A 22,206-nucleotide genomic window follows, 5' to 3' on the forward strand; every position below is an offset into this window, starting at 1 on the left:
CTCCCTTCGTTTTTAGATACTCGTTTGGTTACTCCACTCTACATTTTCGGTCGTTTTTAAATACTTACTTCATTTCCTTATTTGGAAAACTTTTATAATATTTGATTCATGTTTCTCAACTAATGGACCCAATTACCGTCGAATACTTATGAATTTGATATGAGGTAAACTCAAAGAAATAAACTTAAAAAGAAATTTGGGACAATGGTAGAGGGATGATAACCGATAAGTGATCATGGCTTTACCTTGATACCTTTTTTTTTTGGTGCAAACGAAGGAAAGCCCTTTTATTCAAAATAAAAACAGACATTAAATTACAAACCAGAGAGTGGTGACTCCTAAACTATCCTCTCGAAGAAGCTCTTTTATTTCGATTGGAGGACTATCAAAATAAAGGACCCTCTCCCTTTGGCCAACACCTAAGTTAGCAAGCCTATCTGCCACTATTAGGAAACATAAATATTGTGAATATTGTCTTAGAATATCTTGTAATTATCTTTAGGTTATTTGGCCTTGCCCTCCGAGTATCTTAGTCTATATATTTGTGTATGGCCGTTTAGGTTGTTTGGGAAATACACAGAATTATTCATTATATTTTGTCAGCCACCTTATTTCCCTCCCTGTAACAATGAAAAACATAAGACTTAATGATATTATGACATTCCCCTAGCATAATAGCACATTCTCCTCTTTACCTTGATACCTCAATGGAGTAAATACATGTGTTTCTTCCCTTGATTTTTATAGTGAAGGAACTTAGATTAATTGAGTTAACAACTTTATGCTCGATTTAGCATTTATAAAATTGTCACTTATTGTAATTTACTTTTACTGGCGTTAAACTTGAATTTATTCCGTACTCCGAAAGATTGCAATGGAGGAAGGAGAATTTTGTATAAATGTACAAAATCATGTTACTATATACAAATCAATCAATTAATCAAAGTCTTAATTCCAATAGAGAATTAGAGTCGACTACTAATAATCTACTATATAAAACTGTGAAAAAATAAAATAAAAAAACACCCTGTACGCGACGGAGGATAGGATTAAGAAAGAAGAAAAGTCGTGTGAACATTCGTAATAGTCAACACTTGTCAAGCTTTGATTTAAGGTTGTTAGAGATAGCATGAAGCCAAAGCCGAGAAATATGGTCACATGAAGAATGTCTTTTTTTTAATTTATTGTGAATTATAAAATCATACAATTATAGAATCAAGGTACTATTAATTAATTAAAGTTTACTGATAATGAACACTTGTTAAGCAGCACTTGAGTCAAGTTAGTTGTACAAAATGATGAGCAGTGATTGTCGGTAATAACGCTAATTACACCATTAACACTTTGAGAAATGACAAATCAAAGTCGTTTTCGTAACATTAAAGACAGTTAATCAAACGAATAACTCTCTTACAACTCACTACTACACAACTAAGTTCATAATCCTACTTTATTTATTCATCTTCTACTTTCATTTCACTGACAACTGACCTGTATGTGTTGGAACAAAACCCTACTACTAATTCCATGATTTTTAAATTTATTCATCGATAATCTCTTCTTCAATTCAAAGATCATATAATAAAAGTGCCCTTAAACTTTAATTTCCTTTCAAAAACCCCAACTTTGGTTCATTTTCATAAAGCCCTAACTATTAATTAAAGGTTAGATTTTTATTTTGATTTTGTCCAAGAATCAATCTTTTTCCATCATTTTATCTAGGGTAAAATTTATGTTACTTATACAATTGAGTTAATCTGGTTTGATCATAGGAGAAGTTTACGCAAGTGAAGATGGCAGAAAGCGAGGTAAGTACATTTCTTGCTATAATTTTCTAACATCATTTTTTGAAATTATAGAGGAATTTTGTAAAAAAGTAAAAATGATGAGTTATGAATATATTTTGACAGGAAAAGGGAAAGTGGGTGACAGAAAAATCATGCGAAATATGCGGACAAAATGTAGGAAAAGCAGTGAATGGGGAAGCATTTGTAGCGTGTGATGAATGTGGATTCCCAGTTTGCAGGCCTTGTTATGAGTATGAAAGGAAGCAACCTTATCAGTCTTGTCCTCAATGCAAAACTAGATACAGGCGTCACAAAGGTTAAATTTTATTAACTTTTCGGGTTTTTGATTGATTGCGTAATTAATTACTTTTTACTGCACGGGCATTTTATTAAATTAAATCAAGTTCCGTCAAAGTTATAATGCTGAGTTACTATAGTTTATTGTAGTTGTTTAATGTAATCTATTATGTTATGGGACTGTTAACTAGAATGTGGGGTGAAGTTGTTTTAATGGGATGTGTTTGTTTAATGGATAATGGTATTAGGAAGTCCTGCTGCTCATGGAGATGTTGAGGAGGATGCTGATTCTAATTTTAATCAGAATGATAAACTTAATACTGCGCACCGCTCGCTCAGCTATGAGCTGGGGAAGACTGCTGCTCCTAGCTATGCCATTGCCCGGCGTGAGGTATCAGGAGAGTTTTCTACTGGATCGCCTGATCGGTATTCTGTTGGCTCTGCCGGTGTTTATGGAGGAAACAAATGTATGTTGTGTAATCATTTCACTTTCATTATTGCATACTTTTTCCCTGGATGTTTATTTCTGATTCCTTATTACTGTACTTTTGCAGCTCATACTGGAACAGCTGATACTTTCAGAGAATTTGCCATGCCTCCCTTGGGTAACATAGCCTGGAAAGAGAGAGTTGATGGATGGAAGATGAAGCAGGATAAGAATGTTGTACCTGCTAATAGTACTCGTCCTCCGTCTGAAAGAGGTGCTGATACTGATGCTGCCACTGATATATTAGATGAGTCTTTACTGTAAGTTCATATCTCTGATTTCTAGTTTAGGCTGTATCTGTCTGATATCCTTGCACATTTGCTAAACTTCAGATTTTTGATTAAGCATTTCTGAATTATTGTTTGTTACTTAGATTTGCATTTTCTGTTCCCTTGAAAGCTACATTACTCAGAATTCAGAAATAAGCTAGTATGACGTCTTGATTCTTCCTTGATTTTATGCAGGAATGATGAAGCTAGGCAGCCGCTGTCAAGAAAGGTCCCCATCCCGTCATCTAAAATTAATCCTTACAGGATGGTCATTGTTCTCCGCCTTGTGATTCTTGGAATTTTCTTTCACTATCGTATTACTAATCCTGTTCCCGGTGCCTATGCTCTTTGGCTCGTATCAGTCATATGTGAGATATGGTTTGCTATATCCTGGATATTGGATCAGTTTCCTAAATGGCTTCCTGTAAACCGTGAAACCTATCTCGACAGGCTTTCTCTAAGGCAAGGCTCTTTTCCTTACCCGGATTCCATCTGCTACTTATTCATGACTGATCTTAAACCATCTATGCTTTGTATATCACTAATAGTGGTTTGATGATGAAAATAGATATGATCGTGAAGGGGAGACTTCTCAATTAGCTGCTGTCGATATATTTGTTAGTACTGTCGATCCATTGAAAGAGCCTCCACTTGTGACGGCCAATACAGTTTTGTCCATTCTGGCTGTTGATTACCCAGTTGACAAAGTTGCATGTTATGTGTCTGATGATGGAGCAGCCATGTTAACATTTGAAGCTTTGTCAGAGACAGCAGAGTTTGCAAAGATGTGGGTTCCTTTCTGCAAGAAGTATGACATTGAGCCCAGGGCTCCTGAATGGTATTTTGCTCAAAAGATTGACTATCTGAAAGATAAAGTTCAGACATCATTTGTTAAAGATCGCAGGGCCATGAAGGTAAGATTGTTTTTCTATAATGGCCATGCTATTGCTTTGCTATATATGGAGTATACATTGTCACCTATAATTCTTTTGTTGTTTCCAAAAAAAAAAAAACGGAGTATACATTGTCACCTATAGTTCTTTTTTTGCAGAGGGAATATGAGGAATTTAAAGTCCGCATCAATGCTCTGGTCGTCAAGGCACAGAAAGTCCCAGAAGAAGGATGGGTGATGCAAGATGGCACCCCTTGGCCAGGAAACAATATTAGAGATCATCCAGGCATGATTCAGGTAACCTACTTTTTAGTTTCATGATTCAGGAAACAACATGCTCTTTTTGGTAGTATACTGGTTCCTTTGGCTGGTTTACATCATAGAATTAGACTCTAGACTTTACTGTGTGCCAAGATAATTGGTCTAGTATTTAATATTCTTTCTGGATTCATGCTGTTTCTCCTTTTTATGCATCGTAATTCCGTTCTTTAACATGAACTGCAGATTTTCTTGGGTCAAAGTGGAGGGCTAGACACTGATGGCAATGAGCTGCCACGTTTGGTCTATGTTTCTCGTGAGAAGCGTCCAGGATTCCAACATCACAAGAAGGCTGGTGCTATGAATGCACTTGTAAGTATAAATTCCAAACTTCTGTGATTCGTGACTTAATTGTTAGGATGTTTCCCTGTCTCTATACTAATGCATGACATGATACCTTGGCAGGTTCGAGTCTCAGCAGTTCTTACTAATGGGCCATTCTTATTGAATCTTGACTGTGATCACTACATAAACAACAGCAAGGCCTTGAGGGAAGCCATGTGTTTTATGATGGATCCAAACCTTGGAAAATATGTTTGTTATGTGCAGTTTCCGCAGAGGTTTGATGGTATTGATAGGAATGATAGATATGCCAACCGCAACACTGTTTTCTTTGACGTAAGTCTCATATCTTTCTTAGGTTTGTTGCTACAGAGGTGTTCATTATTGTCCTAGTAGGAATAGTACCACTCTCAGATGGTTTCAGCAATAGTAGTACTACGAAATACCAATGCTGCTTCTGGATTTCAGATTAACTTGAGAGGATTGGATGGCATTCAAGGTCCAGTTTATGTGGGTACTGGTTGTGTATTTAATAGAACTGCATTATATGGTTATGAGCCCCCTCACAAGCCCAAGAACAAGAAAAAGGGATTGTTCTCATTACTCTGTGGCGGATCACGGAAGAAAAGCTCAAAAGCAAGTAAGAAGGGCTCTGACAAAAAGAAATCTAGCAAGCATATTGATCCTACTGTGCCAGTTTTTAATTTGGAGGATATTGAAGAAGGCATTGAAGGTATATTGAACATCATTTGTCGTTATCTATAGCTGACAAAACTCTAGTTATTTAGCTTGTGATTTTGATGAAGCAACATTGGTAAACAATACCCTGTTTGGAGCAGTTCACATTAGACCAATAATGTTTCTCTTTGGAAGTAGCCATGATCCTTAAAATACCACCATTTTTTTTTTCGAGAAAAAAATATCTCCGTCTTTAATTTCCATTCTTTATGAAGGAGACTTTAATTTTTCCCTTTCTTTGTTGAGGGGTGGTGGGTCTTTTACCCTTACAATTCATGTGATGGTTATAGTTGGTCCTTACAAATTTCTGAAACAGGTACTGGATTCGACGATGAAAAAGCTATGCTCATGTCTCAGGCTAGTCTGGAGAATAGGTTTGGTATGTCTACTGTCTTTGTAGCTACCACACTAATGGAAAATGGCGGAATACCACCAGACACGGACTCTGATACACTCCTAAAGGAGGCCATTCATGTCATTAGCTGTGGTTATGAAGACAAAACAGATTGGGGAAGTGAGGTGCGTGAGCTTTTCACCATTTACTCCAATTTTTATCGTGCTCAACATTTTGATCTCATTGATATGTAATTGTTGACTAAGTTGGATTTTGCATTTGTATTGAGGCTGCCTTACATTGTGTAAATTGAAAATAGTGGCAGTAGAGTTGTTGCTGTCATCTCATTGCCATATAATGACTGAATGACTTCTCTCACATTTTATATTTTGGGGGGTAATAATCTCTTAGCTTGTTCAAAGTTTTTCTTATACAAGCTACTCCTTGGGCTAATTGATCAATGCCATAGTACTTGTTTCGGTTTGGTCGTCCTTGATTTCCAATTGGTGAATAATTGATTTCTAGTCTAATTTATTTGCTTTCGTGTTATAATGTCTATGGTTGCGCCCCCAGGAAGGTTTATAGCCTTGGTTTGATATTTTTGCCTGGACTTTGGATCACTAATTTTTTTTTGGCCTGCAGATTGGGTGGATTTATGGTTCAGTGACAGAAGATATTCTGACGGGTTTTAAGATGCATGCTCGTGGTTGGCGATCAATTTACTGTATGCCAAAGCGCCCAGCCTTCAAAGGTTCTGCACCTATTAACCTTTCTGACCGGTTAAACCAAGTGCTTCGGTGGGCTCTTGGCTCCATTGAAATTCTTTTCAGTCGGCACTGTCCTATTTGGTATGGATATGGTGGAAGGCTCAAATGGCTTGAACGCTTTGCTTATGTAAACACCACAATTTACCCAATCACTGCCATTCCTCTTGTTTTATACTGTACTATCCCCGCTGTCTGTCTGCTGACAAGCAAGTTCATTATCCCGCAGGTATTTTCTTCATCCTTTAAACATTTGCCACATAATAATAAGTTGCTATCCAAGCTCTTTATTATCTCAGTGTCAAGCATGTGACATGTTCTTGAGTTGGGATCAAACTATGGACTCGAGTTTTATTGTTTAATTATGCTAACATCTGCACAAAGTTTAAATGCATGCTCCTGCACATAACTTGTGATATTCTGAATATAAAATGTCGGTTTTGGTTGACAGATCACAAATCTGGCAAGTATCTGGTTTATATCCCTCTTCTTATCCATCTTTTCAACGGGTATATTGGAGATGAGGTGGAGTGGTGTAGGCATAGACGAATGGTGGAGAAACGAGCAGTTCTGGGTGATCGGTGGTGTTTCTGCTCATCTGTTTGCAGTGTGTCAAGGTCTGCTAAAAGTTCTAGCAGGCATCGACACCAATTTCACAGTGACCTCCAAGGCCTCAGATGAAGACGGTGATTATACAGAGCTATACATGTTCAAGTGGACAACCCTGCTTATCCCACCCACAACCCTTCTGATTATAAACTTGGTGGGAGTAGTAGCAGGCATCTCAAACGCAATTGACAGCGGGTTTCAGTCATGGGGTCCGCTGTTTGGGAAGCTGTTCTTTGCACTGTGGGTGATTCTACACCTTTATCCTTTCCTCAAGGGTCTCATGGGACGTCAAAACCGAACCCCAACTATAGTGGTGGTGTGGTCAGTCCTCCTAGCATCCATATTTTCTCTATTATGGGTTCGAGTGAATCCGTTCATAACGAAGGTGTCCGGGCCTGATCTGGAGGTCTGTGGCAACTATTGTTAAATGAGATGATGCATGACTGTGAAATTAGTCAAAATAATAGAGTAGTGATGTCCATATAAGTAAGTATATTTATGATTAGATGATATTATAATTGGTTAGGTAGCTTAGCTATTTACTCAAGTGAGTTAAGTCAGTACTCCTGATGTGCTGCACTTCTGCTGAAGATGTGAGCATGTAAGGCAAGCAATACTATTACATTGTTTGTGACTTGCTGCTTGCTAGTGTGTATTCTCTAATCTGTATTACTATTATTATTATCATTGGATTCATATACTACTTGGTATTAATATTAATATTATTATTATGATTATTATTATTGGATTGGACGAGATCTCTGCAACATATACATGAAAATTAGTGTGAGTTTGAATTTTTGATGTATAAATTATAAATTGGGAAAGTAGTGGAATAGGAAGAAGACACGTGGACTCCAAATAAAATTAATAAAAAATGCTACATTCGTTTTACATTATTTGCAACGATTAGACATTTTTCCGTTCTAGTTTATGTCAAATCGTTACAAAAAATATGAAATGGAGTGGTAATTAAAATTAGATCTTGTATACGAAAAAAGGCAAAAAGTCCCATGGATAAGTTAAAATAATAATAGGGTTGATCCATTCAGATACGGCCCCCCAAGACCCATAGTCCCATACCCAAATATCAAATCTGTACATATCCTCTTAAAAGGAGAGGGTATAATCCGATCCATTAAAATTATTTTATTATTATTATTATTTTTTCTTGTGGAAATTAAAATAATTTTATTTTGTAATAATAATAATCAGCTTCTTACTTACGTGGCTTCGTAAGAAGAAAGATAGCTGTCTATTAAGACGCGTGGCAATTCGTCCTTAATTGAGATAATTCTATATAAATCTAATCTACTACTATGAGCTACTATTGCTAGTTTGCTACTAATCTCTTCATTTTCTATACTAATATCTATACACACTACTAAGCTTACCTTATTCCTCAAAAACTTGTAATCTTTCACTTCTCAAAATCAATTAAACAAGCTAAGTTAGTTACAAACTTACAATACCATATCACATAAAGATTTTGAACAATCTTTGATTAGCTTCTATTAATTATAATTTATCTCAAAGTAACCAACTTTGTTAGTTAATTGAAGCTAAGTATTATACGTACTAATTATGGCAGTCACTCAACAGCCTATTCTTTCTAGGCTTGACCGTCTTGATAATTTGGTATGTACTCGTTTAATTAACCATAATATATGTGATTTTATATGAATTACGAATTTTATTACTTGTTTTATTAACTTGGTATGTTGTTTATTAATAGATGAGGCATTTGGAGAACCTAAGAGGGTCTAACCGATCTCTAAAGAATTCATCACCATCCACACCATCAAGTGGCACTCGTACAAGCGATGTCGAATTCTTTTCGCCTAGGAACCTTGACAAGTTACATTGCCGTCCCATTGACGACGTTATTGTCGAAACGGAGCACAAAGGTACCCTCCTTGACAGGGTTTCCCTCATCGAACAACGCCTTCTCAAGGTATATGTAATTCCAATTTTTGTGTTTGACTATTGTTTATAATGATTGAAGGACCAACTTAACCAAAAGCTTAAGCTGGTGGTTGAGGCTCAGGAATACGTTTTATACTCTATCAATAATTTAGTAAGAGGAACTGATAGTGATAATGATTCAGTTATGCATGCAGCTTGAACAAGAAATGGAGAGCGAAAAGCAAGAGAAAGATCGAGAAGAGAAGTCCTCACATAGTCATAAGAAAGTCGGGTTGAAGCAATTTGTTAAATCGTGTGTTAAAGGAAGCAAGAACAAGTCCAATAATAAATAATTACTACTACTAATCTCATTTTACTAGGGATGTTAGTACGTAATTATTACTTGTATTTATTAGTGCAACTAAAAGGGGTCTTAGTTTTTTCTGTTGTTTTTTATTTCTGTTTGTAATGTTTGGATCTTCTCAATTTTCCTTTTTATTATATTTTTGTTGAAAGGAATCTTTTGAAGCTTCTTCTTCAATGCGTGTAACAATATTGGATAATATGTACAAGTACATAGTATATTGTGGCATCATTCTGATTTACCTTCTTTTAGATTTGTTTTTGTAATTTCTTTGTATTACATAGCACGTTTTATCTTTTCGTTTACAATTTTTAAATTAGATCAAAATTAATCTCAATAATCGGCTCGGACTTTAATATTATATTATTTATAACCTAATATTATTATTTTAAGGTGAAGTGAACATGGCCTTATTCGGACCTCCTCTTCAAAGGTTGTTTTTAACTCCCATATGGAAGAGGTATGTTGAAAGTCAGATCTTATTCATAGTAATGGTCATAGATTTGCAAAGCAGGTTTAATTTGATTAAAGTCTTTTAACTCCACGATGAGGAGGTGGGGCAAACATCTACACTAATGTAAAATTATTGAAATTAAGATTGAAAACTTAAAGCTAAACAAAAGAAAAAGGTCAAAATTTGTCTTAAAGGTCGAAATTAGTAATACCTGAAGAAATTAGACCAGAAATTTGACTATTTTTCATTTTTTTTTTGGCCTAAACAACAAAAAAAAAAATATATTAAAATGTGTTGACTACTCTGTATTTTGCAATGGGCGGCAACATTTTACATTTGGGCTAAGATACAATAGTACTTTGTACTCTGTAATAAACTATTCACTTAGTAATAGATAATATCTAAGGTGTATGTTGAATTACTTCATAAAGACTAATAAACCATCTATTTCGTAATACATAATATCTAGGGGGTATATCGAAATAGCAAATTTTGTGTGTGCTAGCCACATTGTGCGAACTAAAAGTGATCATGGGACAGATTAGGTCGAAGGGAAAAAAATAAGTCAATTATGTCGGATTGGGTCGTTCGGGCTGAAAATGTTTGCTCAAAACCCCAAAAATAGACCAAGCCTAGCAGGCTATTCATTTTAAGCCAAAAAAAATTAACTAAAAATATGAAAATAAGCTTGTCCATGGCTTGTTCAAAAAACACTAACTTTGGGCTAGATTTTTATGTCTAAAACCTACCCAAATTTGGGCTGAGTCAAGCCAAGTCAACTTGATCACCGCTAGTGTAAGTGTGTGACAACATTTGTTTCAAAAATAATACTCCGTACTTATTCATTCATATTAACTACTCGTACTAAAAAAAATAAAATAAATAAAATAAATAAATAACCTTCACTTGTTTGTAAAGAGTAACCTTATTTTTTATTTTCAGTGCAATATCACAACTCCAATTGGCCATTACCCAATTAATTGCCTTATAATCGAAATCTCTATTATAAAAGTGAAGGGAAAGACTGAAGTGTCCACTTTAAAAAAAAACCACAATGCCTTTCTTTCTTTAAATTGAAATGATAAATATAATTTAACAAAAAGAATCCATCAATAAGTAAATGAAAAAAAGAGGAAAGATTAATCAATCACCAAAAACTACATAAAATAAAATTCAAATACTTGAAATTCTAAAAATAAATTATGAGTACACATTTATTTATTATTATGAGTACACATTTATTTATTATGTGTATAGATACTGTGAATAATGCTCCGGACCTATTCTCTTTAACTTAATTTCAGTTCAGTTCTTAAAGATTGGAAGAACAATTTTTATCATTAGATTAGTGTTTATATATATAAATTGTGGGTAAGCATACCGTTATTGAAAATTTCTAATATACGGAATATTCAATTGTAAAAATACCCTTCAAAAATCGAGAAAGAGAGCAAAAAAAAATCCATTGAAAAAGAGCAGGCTTAAGAGCAAAACATGTATGCTTGTAACTAGTGTGATGTGTGAGTTGACTCTTTCACGAAACATTTATACTTGTTAGAAATTTCATTTAAGCAGAATTTCTCCATTAATGTGAAATTTGGGATTAATTTCATTTGAATTTCATTTGAATTTCATTGGAATTTGGAGGGCAAGAGAGAGGAAGGGTGCACAGCAGAGCCGACCAGTATACTGCAGTAAAGTCTGGAGTTGCAGCTTCGTTTCTCTCTTCTTTTCACACATTCTCTCTTTTTCTCTTCTATTCAATTCTTTTATGAATTGATTAGATAAGAGTTGAATCTTTCAATTACAATTATTTAATCACATTGCTAATATCTTACTTAGGTTTCTGGATTGACTCATTTGTTCGATTCACTCATCTTTTGGTAAGTTTTTCTTTCTTTTTTCTTGTTTAATTGTTGGGTTCTTGAGATCCATTGCTTTCGATTTCTGTTTTGTTAATTCTTGTATAATTAATCATGTAAATATCAAATGCAAGCTTTGAAACTAATATATAGCATACCATGAACTCAATTTTACATTTTTTTTAATAAAGATTTTACCTTTGAAAATAAATGGGGTTGACATTTTGATCGAGTAGACAGATTTTAATTATCACTCTTTGTTTTCTTCATTTGTGTTATCAATTTGATTATTTTAGTATAATTGCTCATCTTCTGCCCTTACTAGTTATTGCAAATTGGTATGGTTACTTAATAACTTTATGTTTTTTTTTTCAATTGATGATGCTTTGATTGTTTTAGGCTTTCTTGATTCTGATAAGGTTTATAAAAATCAAAATTTGAGAGTGTGATTAAATGGATGATTACCCATTTCCATATTACTTGTTTATTTATTAAACGGGGCATATTCAGTATTGTGCAGATTGATTATTTAGGTTAATTAAAATTCTTGTCTTTGTTGATTAAATAAGATTTTCCTTAATTGTGAATGTCCTTTCTGCCTACCTACTGTACTTTGAGTTTAGATGCTGTGATTCTATATTAGTGGTTTGTAGGATATTTGATTTTGTGAGCATCTGATTTCTGATTATTTGAGCATCTTATCTGATGGAATTTTCTTATCTTGTTGGGTATTCTAGTTGTGTCTTTTTAAACTATGTGTGGTTGTCTGGATCGAACAAACACCACGGTTGATTCCGAGCAATCTCCTCCTCAACACAATTCTAACACAACCATGAAGGAACCCAACCATGTTTTTGCTGAGTCAGAAAACTGTTTTTCCAACATACTAGAGCTTGCTGCCAATGATGATGTTCAAGGGTTCAATAAGATCTTAGAGCATGATGCTTCTGTGATATGTCAAGCTGGTTTATGGTATGGCCGGCAGATGGGTTCTAGGCAAATGGTTCTTGAGCATCGTACACCCCTCATGGTTGCTGCTACTTATGGCAGCTTGGATGTTTTGAAGCTAATACTTGCTCAATCTGGGGTTGATGTCAACTTTTCTGACATCCCAGACAAGAGTACTGCCCTGCACTGTGCAGCTTCTGGTGGATCAGTCGATGCTGATGAAGTTGTGAAGCTGCTGCTGGAATCTGGAGCAGATGCCAATGCGTTGGATATGAATGGTAATCGCCCATTTGATGTAATCGTTGCCCCTCCCAAACTCCCTAGCAAAAGAGTTTCATTAGAATATCTCCTTGCAAACAATGCTTCTCACAGGTCCATTATTGGGCCTAAGCTCCGTGTCTCGGTTAGGAGTTCGGGAACTAGCTCCCCTCCCCTGTCTTCATCACCCGGGAACGAGTCATCATCTTGCCCATCAGATTCAATTTCATCGCCAAAGATCCTGAAGTCGACAGATCCTTCTATAAACCAGCCACCAGAAAAGAAAGAATACCCCATTGACCCTTCTCTTCCTGACATAAAGAACAGCATCTATGCAACTGATGAATTCCGTATGTTCTCTTTCAAGGTCCGGCATTGCTCCCGTGCATACTCCCATGATTGGACTGAGTGCCCTTTTGTTCATCCAGGAGAAAATGCACGGCGTAGGGATCCAAGGAGTTATAATTATAGTTGTGTTCCTTGTCCTGAATTTCGGAAGGGCACATGTAGAAGGGGCGACTTGTGTGAATATGCTCATGGGGTATTTGAGTGCTGGCTTCATCCTGCCCAATACAAAACGAGGCTATGCAAGGATGGGACAAGCTGCAATCGAAGGGTGTGTTTTTTTGCCCATCTCCCTGATGAGCTAAGGCCACTTTATGTGTCGACAGGCTCAGCTGCACCTTCACCACGTGCATCGGCCTCCGCTGCCACTGTCATGGACATGGCAGCTGCAATGAATCTCTTTCCGGGTTCCCCGTCAGTTATCTCAGCCATGTCACCATTGCCATTTTCTCCACAGTGCCTGTCACCTCCCACCAATGCCTGCTCAAACTCTCCTATGTCCCCGCAACAAAATTTTCCTACACTTCATCTTCCTGGAAGCAACCTTCAATCCAGTCGTTTGAGATCTTCACTTAGTGCCAGAGACATTCCACCTCAGGACTATAATATGCAATTTGATTTTGATACACAGCAGCATTTGTTGGATGACCACATGGCTAGTTTTTCACAGCAACGGTCTAACCCTTCCTTGATGCGCGGTGTTCGAACAAAGACATTGGCTCCTTCTAACCTGGAGGAGGTATTTTACTCTGAGATTGCCTCGTCTCCTCGTTATTCTGACCAGGAAGCAGCTGCTGTTTTCTCCCCAACCCACAAGTCTGTGCTACTCAATCAGTTCCAACATCAGCAGAGTTTTTTGGCTCCTATTAACACATCAAATATTTACTCACCCAAAAGTGTTGAGCATCCTTTGTTACATGCTTCTTCTTTCAACGTATCTTCTCCGCGAAGTGTTGAACCTATCTCACCAATGAGTGCTAGACTTTCTGCTTTGGCACTGCGTGAGCAGCAGCAGCTGTGTAGCTTTAGTTCTAGAGAGTTTGGAATCAAACACACGTCCTCTTTGATTGGATCTCCAGTCAATTCATGGTCAAATTGGGGATCACCCAATGGGAAGGTGGATTGGTCAGTTAATGGTGGGGGTGATGAAATGGGTCGATTGAGGAGATCGTCTTCATTTGAGCTTGGGAACAATGGAGAAGAACCAGACCTCTCTTGGGTCCAGTCTCTGGTAAAGGAATCTCCCCCTGAGATGGAAGAAAAACATGTTGTCCCTGATTCTGGTGCTATTTCATCTGGTGAGGGATTGGCTACTAAAGCGTCAAAGGATCCAACGGATTATTCTGTAGTAGGTGCATGGCTTGAGCATATGCAGCTTGATCAGATTGTTACCCAGTAAGATACTCTTCTATCTTTTTTGCTCTTGATTGAGGTAGAAAGAACTAGTGTAGGATATATTATAAACCCTTTTTAGGAGGATTTTTTTCCCCATATTTAATTTTGGTGTAGTTGGGATTACAGTGCATGTAGTATTTTGGTTATTAGTCATTTATCGTATTAGCCAAGGGGAACGAAAGCACTTTAGCTGGATGTACAGCAAGTGAACCCGACTCAGAAAAAATCTTCCCAAGCCCTTTGGAGTGTAGGACTAATTTTCCTTACATATTTTTGACGTAGAAATTTCCTAAATTGAGCGGAAGAATTGGAGATTAGGATCCTTGTTTCTTTATTGGTTGATGGTTATTGAGGAAGAAGGGTTAGAGGTTCTTTTGGTCCTGTTATGTCATATTTTGAGCAAATGCCTTATTGTGTATAATATTTGAAATGATCTTGTAATTGGAAACGTAACTCTTGATTATGTAAAACTATAAATTATTATTATTTCAATAAATTCACATACATTTGAAGGTAATATTTGTTTTTCTATTGCATTTATTTGACTTGTTGGCAATGTGTTATCAAGAGGTGAACCTACTATAACTTTTGTACGAAATATTATTACAAAAACCATGGTACTTCGAATTTATCAGACATCATTTAGCTTTTGGTAGCTTGGCATGGATCCCTTTCCTGACAACCGTAGCCGAAATCACACTTAGGAGTATCTGTTAAGCAGGCCTCATCATCCATGCAGATATATGAACAATCTTATCTGTCTGGAAATAGTTTTATGATGGATGTGAACCATTGGGAGGTTCTCTATCTGAGATTAGGGTGGGTGATCAAATTTATGGACCTGTTTATTCAGTTGAGAGTGGTGGTTTGGTTGGTGATGTGTCGTGATCGGAGTTTGCTTGAAGAATTAGGTGATGACAACTTGTTTAATTATCAAGTAATCATGCTCTAATCATTGTATCCTATTCTTTAATTGGTGCTCTAATAATGGATCAGATTTTTCGGAAAGAATAAATGATGATTGGATTTGTGCTGATGCATATAACCGTATGTGAAGTTGTTGCTTAACAATAATAGGAATTATTGTTTCAGTTTTGTTCCCATGTTTCTGTTGCAGCCGCTGCGGCTCATGTAATGTTTCATGCTGCACATGGCCTTAATCGGGGCAAAACTCATAATAATTAACAATTAATAACGTGTTTATTAGACTCCTAATGGTTTTTAACGGATCATCTCTACTATCATTATCTTGATAAGTCTTGTATGAAACGATCTCTCAATATTTTATTGAGATTTAGCATGCTTCACATTTATTGTTGAATTTTCATTCTTTGCAAGATAATATTTGTTGTCTAATAATTGAGCAAGTTCTGCACTTTGATCCCTTGTTTTGTGAATCTAAAAGCAAGAATATGAAAACCAGAAAATTTGCCCCACTCTTTCAATAATCAAAGATACAATTACACGCTGTGCACTTGTGCTATCCACTTTTATGTTTTGATGAAATATTGTACTACTACAACTAAGGGCACTAATCGAGAGCGATCCCTGAAGCAGGGATAGAATCGGGTAGGATAGGATAGGATAGGCGAGGCGAGCTATATATTCAGCTCTCTACGTCTCCAAAAAATGTGCAGAGAGCGTAACTTTTACTGTCAAGAAAGATGAATGATGGTAATTACGGTAATAGTAATGACTAGTGAGCACATTGGTTACTCGGAGCTACGACTGCCATTATTGAAAGGAGATAGAGTCATCAAAAATAAGAACCACTTCTTAGAAAGCGCCATGGTCCTGTTCCAGTTCCCATCCTACAAATTTTCATCCAACATAGCATGTCGTGTTAACCATAATTGCACAGTTAGCTAATAAGCAATCTAACAGCTTCATTAGGAGAACTATTACCTCCAAATTCCAGCAAACGTACGTAGACCCATGTAGATAGTCAATGCACTCCAGATTCCTACAAATCCATAGCTGTTGTATAGCAGAAATAGTGACCCAATGCTTGCAATAGCGACCAGAACCTAAAGAGGCGAACATTTCAGATCATCAAATTAATATTTCCTGTAGAAAACCGTGCCTTATTCTGGTAAATCATAGAACTTGAAAACTTGCCATGGAGTACGCAGAATAAGCAAAATCTGATGCTCCGAAGTTCACACCATCAAAGACAAATGATAAGGAATTTATAGGCTGTGTGGCTGCAACAAACTGATGAGAAAACAAACCACATGTCAGATTGTAGAACATAAATTACAATTTGTAAAGGAGTTTTGGCAGTGAAAGATTTAAGTATTACTGGCACAGCAATGCTGATGAGATGAAGAACTCTCTTGTCGGATGTAAAGATCCCATCTCCAAACTGCAAACCGAGTCCAACAACAACAGCCAATCCCAACCCGAGAACAAAGCTCATCTGCAGTGAACCAGTGAGGAAAGGTCAATATTTGGACAGTGAACACATTCATGTGTAAACATCAAGTCCTAAAGAAGAATAGGAAGTAGATATCCGGGCTTTTCACTTTCTGAACAACTGACGTGCAAATCAGCCATACATGAAGTTAAGTCCTGCAGGAAAGAAGAAAAATCCCAGTGGCATACCTGTAATACCCTAGCAGCAGCAGCAGTTGCCTTCTCATAATCCTTCTCAGCAAATGCACTAGCCAAGATTGCCTAAAATTGAACGCCAAATATATGAAGGAATAATTAGCAACCACTAATTTCATAGAGAAAGCTTGCTAATTATTTTGCTGTCATGCGATTCAGTGTCGTAGCAGAGAATACATCTTGTGTTGCTTGATTAAAATGCAGAGTAAAAGAGCAAACAGATGAAAGAAGTAAATCTGTTCTTTTACCTGACCAGCTACTGCCAAACCATCAGCCAAAAGTGATGAAGCTAACCATACTTGTAAGCAGATCTGAAATGCAGCCATCGGAGTCGCACCTAGCCTTGCAGCCAGAGATGCGGCCAAGGTGACACAGAAAGTGACGGCTATGACCCTCGTGAACAAATATAAACCTGTCTTAAAGATGTCAGTAAATCATTCAATGTAGGTAACCTTCAGGAGAAATCATTTGATTCTTACCTTAGGTGACCTTAGGAAATGAAACAGAATATAAATAATAGAATTCAAATTTTCCATACCATTTTTGAGGAATCGACCTAATTGCAGAGCTTTTAAACTAGGAGGCAACAAATAAACTTCCCTCGTCAACCTCCATAAGAGTATAAATGACATTAGGTACCTATAACACCAAAAAAATGTCTGAGATTGACAAACCAAAATTTGTGAACAACATGTTTTATGACAAATGCTTTAGATTGCAACGTACTGTGAGAGCACATGAGCAATGGCTGCACCACTGACACCCAAACGGCATGCAAAGATGAGAACTGCATCCAGTATGATATTTGCACCATCTGCTGCAACTGTAGAATATAACTCGAAAATGTAAAAAGAGGAAGAGTGAAACAGAAAAGGAATAGACTAATGATTCAAATCTAAGTAATTACGAGTAGTCACAGTTTGTTTTCACTAACAGAACAGAATAACGACTGGAGTTAGAGCCATAAGCATTAATCATCATTATTTCTTGCATATTACTACTCAGTTTGTACTTTATACTACTGATGGAATTTGTACTACAATACAAAGAGTCATATATAGACTATATTCTTTGTTGCATATGTTCCTGAATTTGAAGATAAGAGCCAATAAGCTGGAAAGGAGAAGAGAAGACTATTTACCAGTAGCATAAAGGGGAGTTGTCGTATCTTTAAACCCTCGAAAAACACCTTGCATTGCTAATGAAAGAAGCACAGCAGGAGCACCAAAGGATCTTAATGTTAAGTACTTAAGAGCTGGTTTTAGCATAGGGGAATCCTGCAAATTAAATAGGCAAGAACAGAATTAGCTGAGCAAGAAATCATAATGATTGATGAAGACTATTAGACTAAGCAACTAACCATTTATACAAGGATAAGCAAATGAAGCGAAAAAAAAAAAAAAAAGTTAAATGATGAGGACACTAACATGTTTTATACCCATGACTCCTAAAAGCATTTTAGCTCCAAAGACAAGGAATATGGTTTGACATAGACCAAGGAACAATCCTAGAACAATTGCAGTAGAAGCTGATGGGATGTGCCGCTTGCCTACTACTTTAATAGTCTTCTCAGGACTGCTGATCGAGACTTTCTTGGTTGTTTTAGTTACTCCCAGGTAATCTGAAACATGTCAAAAATCATGGAGAGTTTATGTTAGAATAAATTCTACTTCGTAGAAGATAGAATAATGTTGGGTATATGTTGTAGCACAGTTTGAGGTAGCCAGGACCTTCTCCGGGAAGATGGTCATCTTTGCTGATATTTGTAGCAGTACCCTCCTCTAGTTTCCCAAGTGCATCATCTTGGGGCATCATCTCTTTAGAGTCACCAGCCTCAGCAAGATCCTCCTTTTGAATTTCGGAGTCTTTGACTTCTGCACTCATTTTGCTCACTGTCTCTTCCTCAGCAACAAAAGAAGTTGTAATGCTGACAAGTGGATAGATAGTAATTTTTGAAGCTTGGTTGAATATAGCTATTGAAACACCAACAGCTGCAAGCTCCACGGCGCCTACACACACATTAAATCAGCAGTACAACATATTAAGACATATTATAGATTTGTAACATACTCGATTTGCATGTTTTATTATCTAAAGGCATGATTGCAATACTAAAAGAAATTAGGGAAAGAAGGGCAGACCAATGTGGCCAATAAAGACGGTGTCAATGAGAGAGGCAACAGGATCAGCAGCTAAAGCCAAAGCAGCAGGGATAGCAATCCTTAATATCTCCAAACCCAATGAATCCATCTTGAACACACTCCTGTATGCATACATGCACATCAACATTATACATATATTTGAAGATCTCTTGTTATATAATTACTAATGATTTGTTTTTTTTATAGTTTGAATAATAGATTAAATAAGCCAGAAATGATAATCAAGGTAAGGTAGATAAATACAGTACCTTGCATCTTTAAAGAAGACCGAAAGTGGTATCTTCCATTTGTTGGTCTCAGCAGCAGGGAGATGTAATGTACCAGTATCATCAGCCATGGTTATATCAACAACTACACAATCAGAAAATTGCACCATTATTATGTGTCTTAGCTTTCAAAGTTAGAAATGCATTTAGAAATATAAAATATGTCACACTAACAAACTCATTAAGGCTGTTAAATGTTACTTGTATTACATTAACAATGTTTACTCGATGAACCAAGTCACAGATGCCACAGTAACTACTTGAAGTTTATTCAAACAAAATTTAATTAGTAAGGAGTAGCTACGAGGCAAAAGGAAAAGACGTATGAGTAGAGGTCTAGAGGACGTTTTAATTAAGATGGTACATTCAGTCATTCATGCTCTCTTTGTTTCTAAAGGAAAGGTCGCGGTATGAGTATGGCTGTATATATTTTTTTACAAAAAAAAGTTTCATATTAATTGCAATATTATTATTTTTTGTAATTTTTTTTTAATATTTTTCTTCCAATGTAAAACTACACTTTTTCTCTCTCTAATTGTTTTTCATAATATTAGTATCAAAATGATTTATGGCAATAAAAAGAGATGGAAGGAGTATGTAAAAATTGTATTATTTATATCACATATATGTGACATTCTAATTCATATTTATACCACAACATAATTTGTAGATAATTGCAACTTTTTAAGTTTCCACTACATTTTTTTTCTTCATAGATTTTTAGCGTGACCCCCCTTATTAGTAGATATACCACTAATAATCACAACATCACTAGTCTAAAAATAACGACAATTAGTGTAATTGTACCAAAAAAGTGGTCTAATAATACTAATATTAAGTACTAATGATGTTATTAATAAGAGTTCTTGGTACACTAAGATTACTGTACCACTTTAATTGTTCTTTCTCACAATCTCACGTGCCACCTTTCTCCACGGCCCTCTGTAACCTTAAACTTCCCTCTCTTCTAGACCTTCTTCCTTTCTTTCTTCTTGACACATTACTCTGTCCTCAATTTTTTATTTCATACTCCTTCCGTCCCTTAATACAAAGCCTCTTTTTAGCATTCTTACTCACATAATAAAGAGAAAGAGGCTTTTAATTTAAGGATGGAGGTTTAGTACTTTTGTTTTGTTTCATCCTAAAAATATGAATACAATTGTACCTTACGAGTATGTGCCTAGAATGACTCACGGCCTTGGTACATTAACAAATAACAACATTGTATGTTATAACTTATTTAGTACTTCGTATGATGTAGTGCCCCAAAAAAGGCCCGATTCATGGGATTGTAAAGTACTAAAGTGCATATACATATATGTGTTTATAGTATTGGCCCAAGTAAAGCTAAGGTTGGAGTTTTACGTATTAGTCTATTTAATAAGACGACATCTATTGAAAGTGAGTTGATTAGTTTTACACGCTTTTCTTGCCATATTGAAAGTGAGCAATACATTGATCAAACTTTATTTTAGAATGAAGATCCATCTCATATTTGAAGAATAAAGATCCATCTCATAAATTGCATACTTTTACTTTAAACATCCTAGCTTAGCTAAGCTAATAATATGTGGTGATATATAGGAGAGATCACTCCATCCCTTTCTCATTGATAATGACTAATAAGAGTATATATGTACAATGTACATGACTAACATAAGGTATGTAGCTAATGATTTATATAAATAATAAATGCGTTAAGAATTTCCCTCGTGACAACTGACAAGAACTTCCTAGTATATTTCTTTTTTGCAACCTTTAATTATTCTTATACATACGATGAAAATTATGATTTAACATGGAAAAAATAATCCCACACGAAGTATGATATAATATATACGAAATACTTTACTTGGTACTTGGTATATTCTAAAAGAGGAGACCATGGTGCAATCATTGGTCGATCATATTTATCTATCAACTAACATTGAACAATACAGAATCAAATTAAGTTAGATTTATATTTCAAAAATAAAACAGAAATAGAAATAGAAAAATGGAGAATAGTTTACCTGAGAAGAATTGAATGAAGCTGAAAGACTAGTGTATTGGGTTGGAGAGAGAAAGAGCAGAGGAGGTAAGGTGTTGTTATTTGTTCTGTTTTGTTGGTGACATAATAAGTAAATTAACGCAAGCTTGCGTTCTGTTTTATAGCCCACTCCTTCTTTTCATTTTTTTTGTCATTTTCTCATAACACACAATTCTTTTCTATCCCATCTATTTAGTGGACCACGCATTCCATTCCATTACTTAAGCTATGTTAGTATGTTACTAATCTTACTATTGTTATATGATTGCATATACGAGCTAGTAATACACCGCCGTGTTAAGTTAAATCAGACATTAATTACACCAATTGATACGTAATTTTGTTACACACTTTTAGGATTGTGTACGTGTATCATTACCCGGCCCTTGTTACTACTGTATTATTATTAACAAAAAAACAATTGTATTAGCAGGAACAGAGCTCCTTGCTTTGAGGGCCTAAAGACCCCTGTCATGAATGTCAAGCTTTGAGAATTATATGGTTAAGGCTTTAACTGCGTGATAATAAAGTAATGCAAGTCTGCAATCCAATAAAACAAATCCCAAGTCTTTAATTAAAGTTACAAGTAATTACATTTCTCAAAGTAATTACTTGCGGAGTTCGCAATGCAAGTGATTCAATGAATACATTTTTTTTTTTTTATCAATTCCTTTATTTATTTGTTGTAACTTTTTTACATCTAATGTTTATAAAACTTATAGGGCTATTATACATAATTTATGACTTTTTGTAAGAATAATGTAAATGAGTAAATAAAATTGAAACATAAGTTGGGTTGTATATTGTAGCTTCATTTCTACTCAGTTAATT

General features: G+C 35.7%; 2 protein-coding genes and 1 pseudogene across 2 annotated transcripts; 2 read left to right on the plus strand and 1 right to left on the minus strand.

Annotated features, from left to right (window-relative positions):
- The first annotated feature begins 1,497 nt into the window (after positions 1–1,497).
- On the plus strand, positions 1,498–7,533 carry LOC145594494 (cellulose synthase A catalytic subunit 3 [UDP-forming]-like). The gene is made up of 13 exons (XM_081650803.1): positions 1,498–1,808; positions 1,911–2,103; positions 2,333–2,551; positions 2,639–2,831; positions 3,036–3,302; positions 3,409–3,754; positions 3,892–4,029; positions 4,237–4,362; positions 4,456–4,668; positions 4,801–5,065; positions 5,387–5,589; positions 6,047–6,397; positions 6,620–7,533. The coding sequence occupies exons 1-13, from the start codon at positions 1,794–1,796 to the stop codon at positions 7,202–7,204; spliced, it is 3,114 nt and encodes a 1,037-aa protein (XP_081506929.1). The 5' UTR covers positions 1,498–1,793; the 3' UTR covers positions 7,205–7,533.
- Positions 7,534–12,098: 4,565 nt separating this feature from the next.
- On the plus strand, positions 12,099–14,912 carry LOC145594495 (zinc finger CCCH domain-containing protein 30 pseudogene; annotated as a pseudogene).
- Positions 14,913–15,809: 897 nt separating this feature from the next.
- On the minus strand, positions 15,810–19,177 carry LOC145594749 (protein DETOXIFICATION 43-like). Its single transcript, XM_081651084.1, has 12 exons — positions 19,060–19,177; positions 18,649–18,927; positions 18,346–18,539; positions 18,060–18,195; positions 17,645–17,741; positions 17,457–17,557; positions 17,167–17,330; positions 16,913–16,984; positions 16,611–16,727; positions 16,427–16,522; positions 16,214–16,335; positions 15,810–16,119 (listed from the first exon to the last, which is right to left on the minus strand). Exons 1-12 carry the CDS (start codon positions 19,166–19,168, stop codon positions 16,065–16,067), a joined length of 1,542 nt encoding a protein of 513 aa, XP_081507210.1. The 5' UTR covers positions 19,169–19,177; the 3' UTR covers positions 15,810–16,064.
- Between the last annotated feature and the right edge of the window lie 3,029 nt (positions 19,178–22,206).

Source organism: Chenopodium album, chromosome 19 (genome assembly GCF_948465745.1).
Source record: "Chenopodium album chromosome 19, dcCheAlbu1.1, whole genome shotgun sequence".
Lineage (NCBI taxonomy): Eukaryota > Viridiplantae > Streptophyta > Magnoliopsida > Caryophyllales > Amaranthaceae > Chenopodium > Chenopodium album.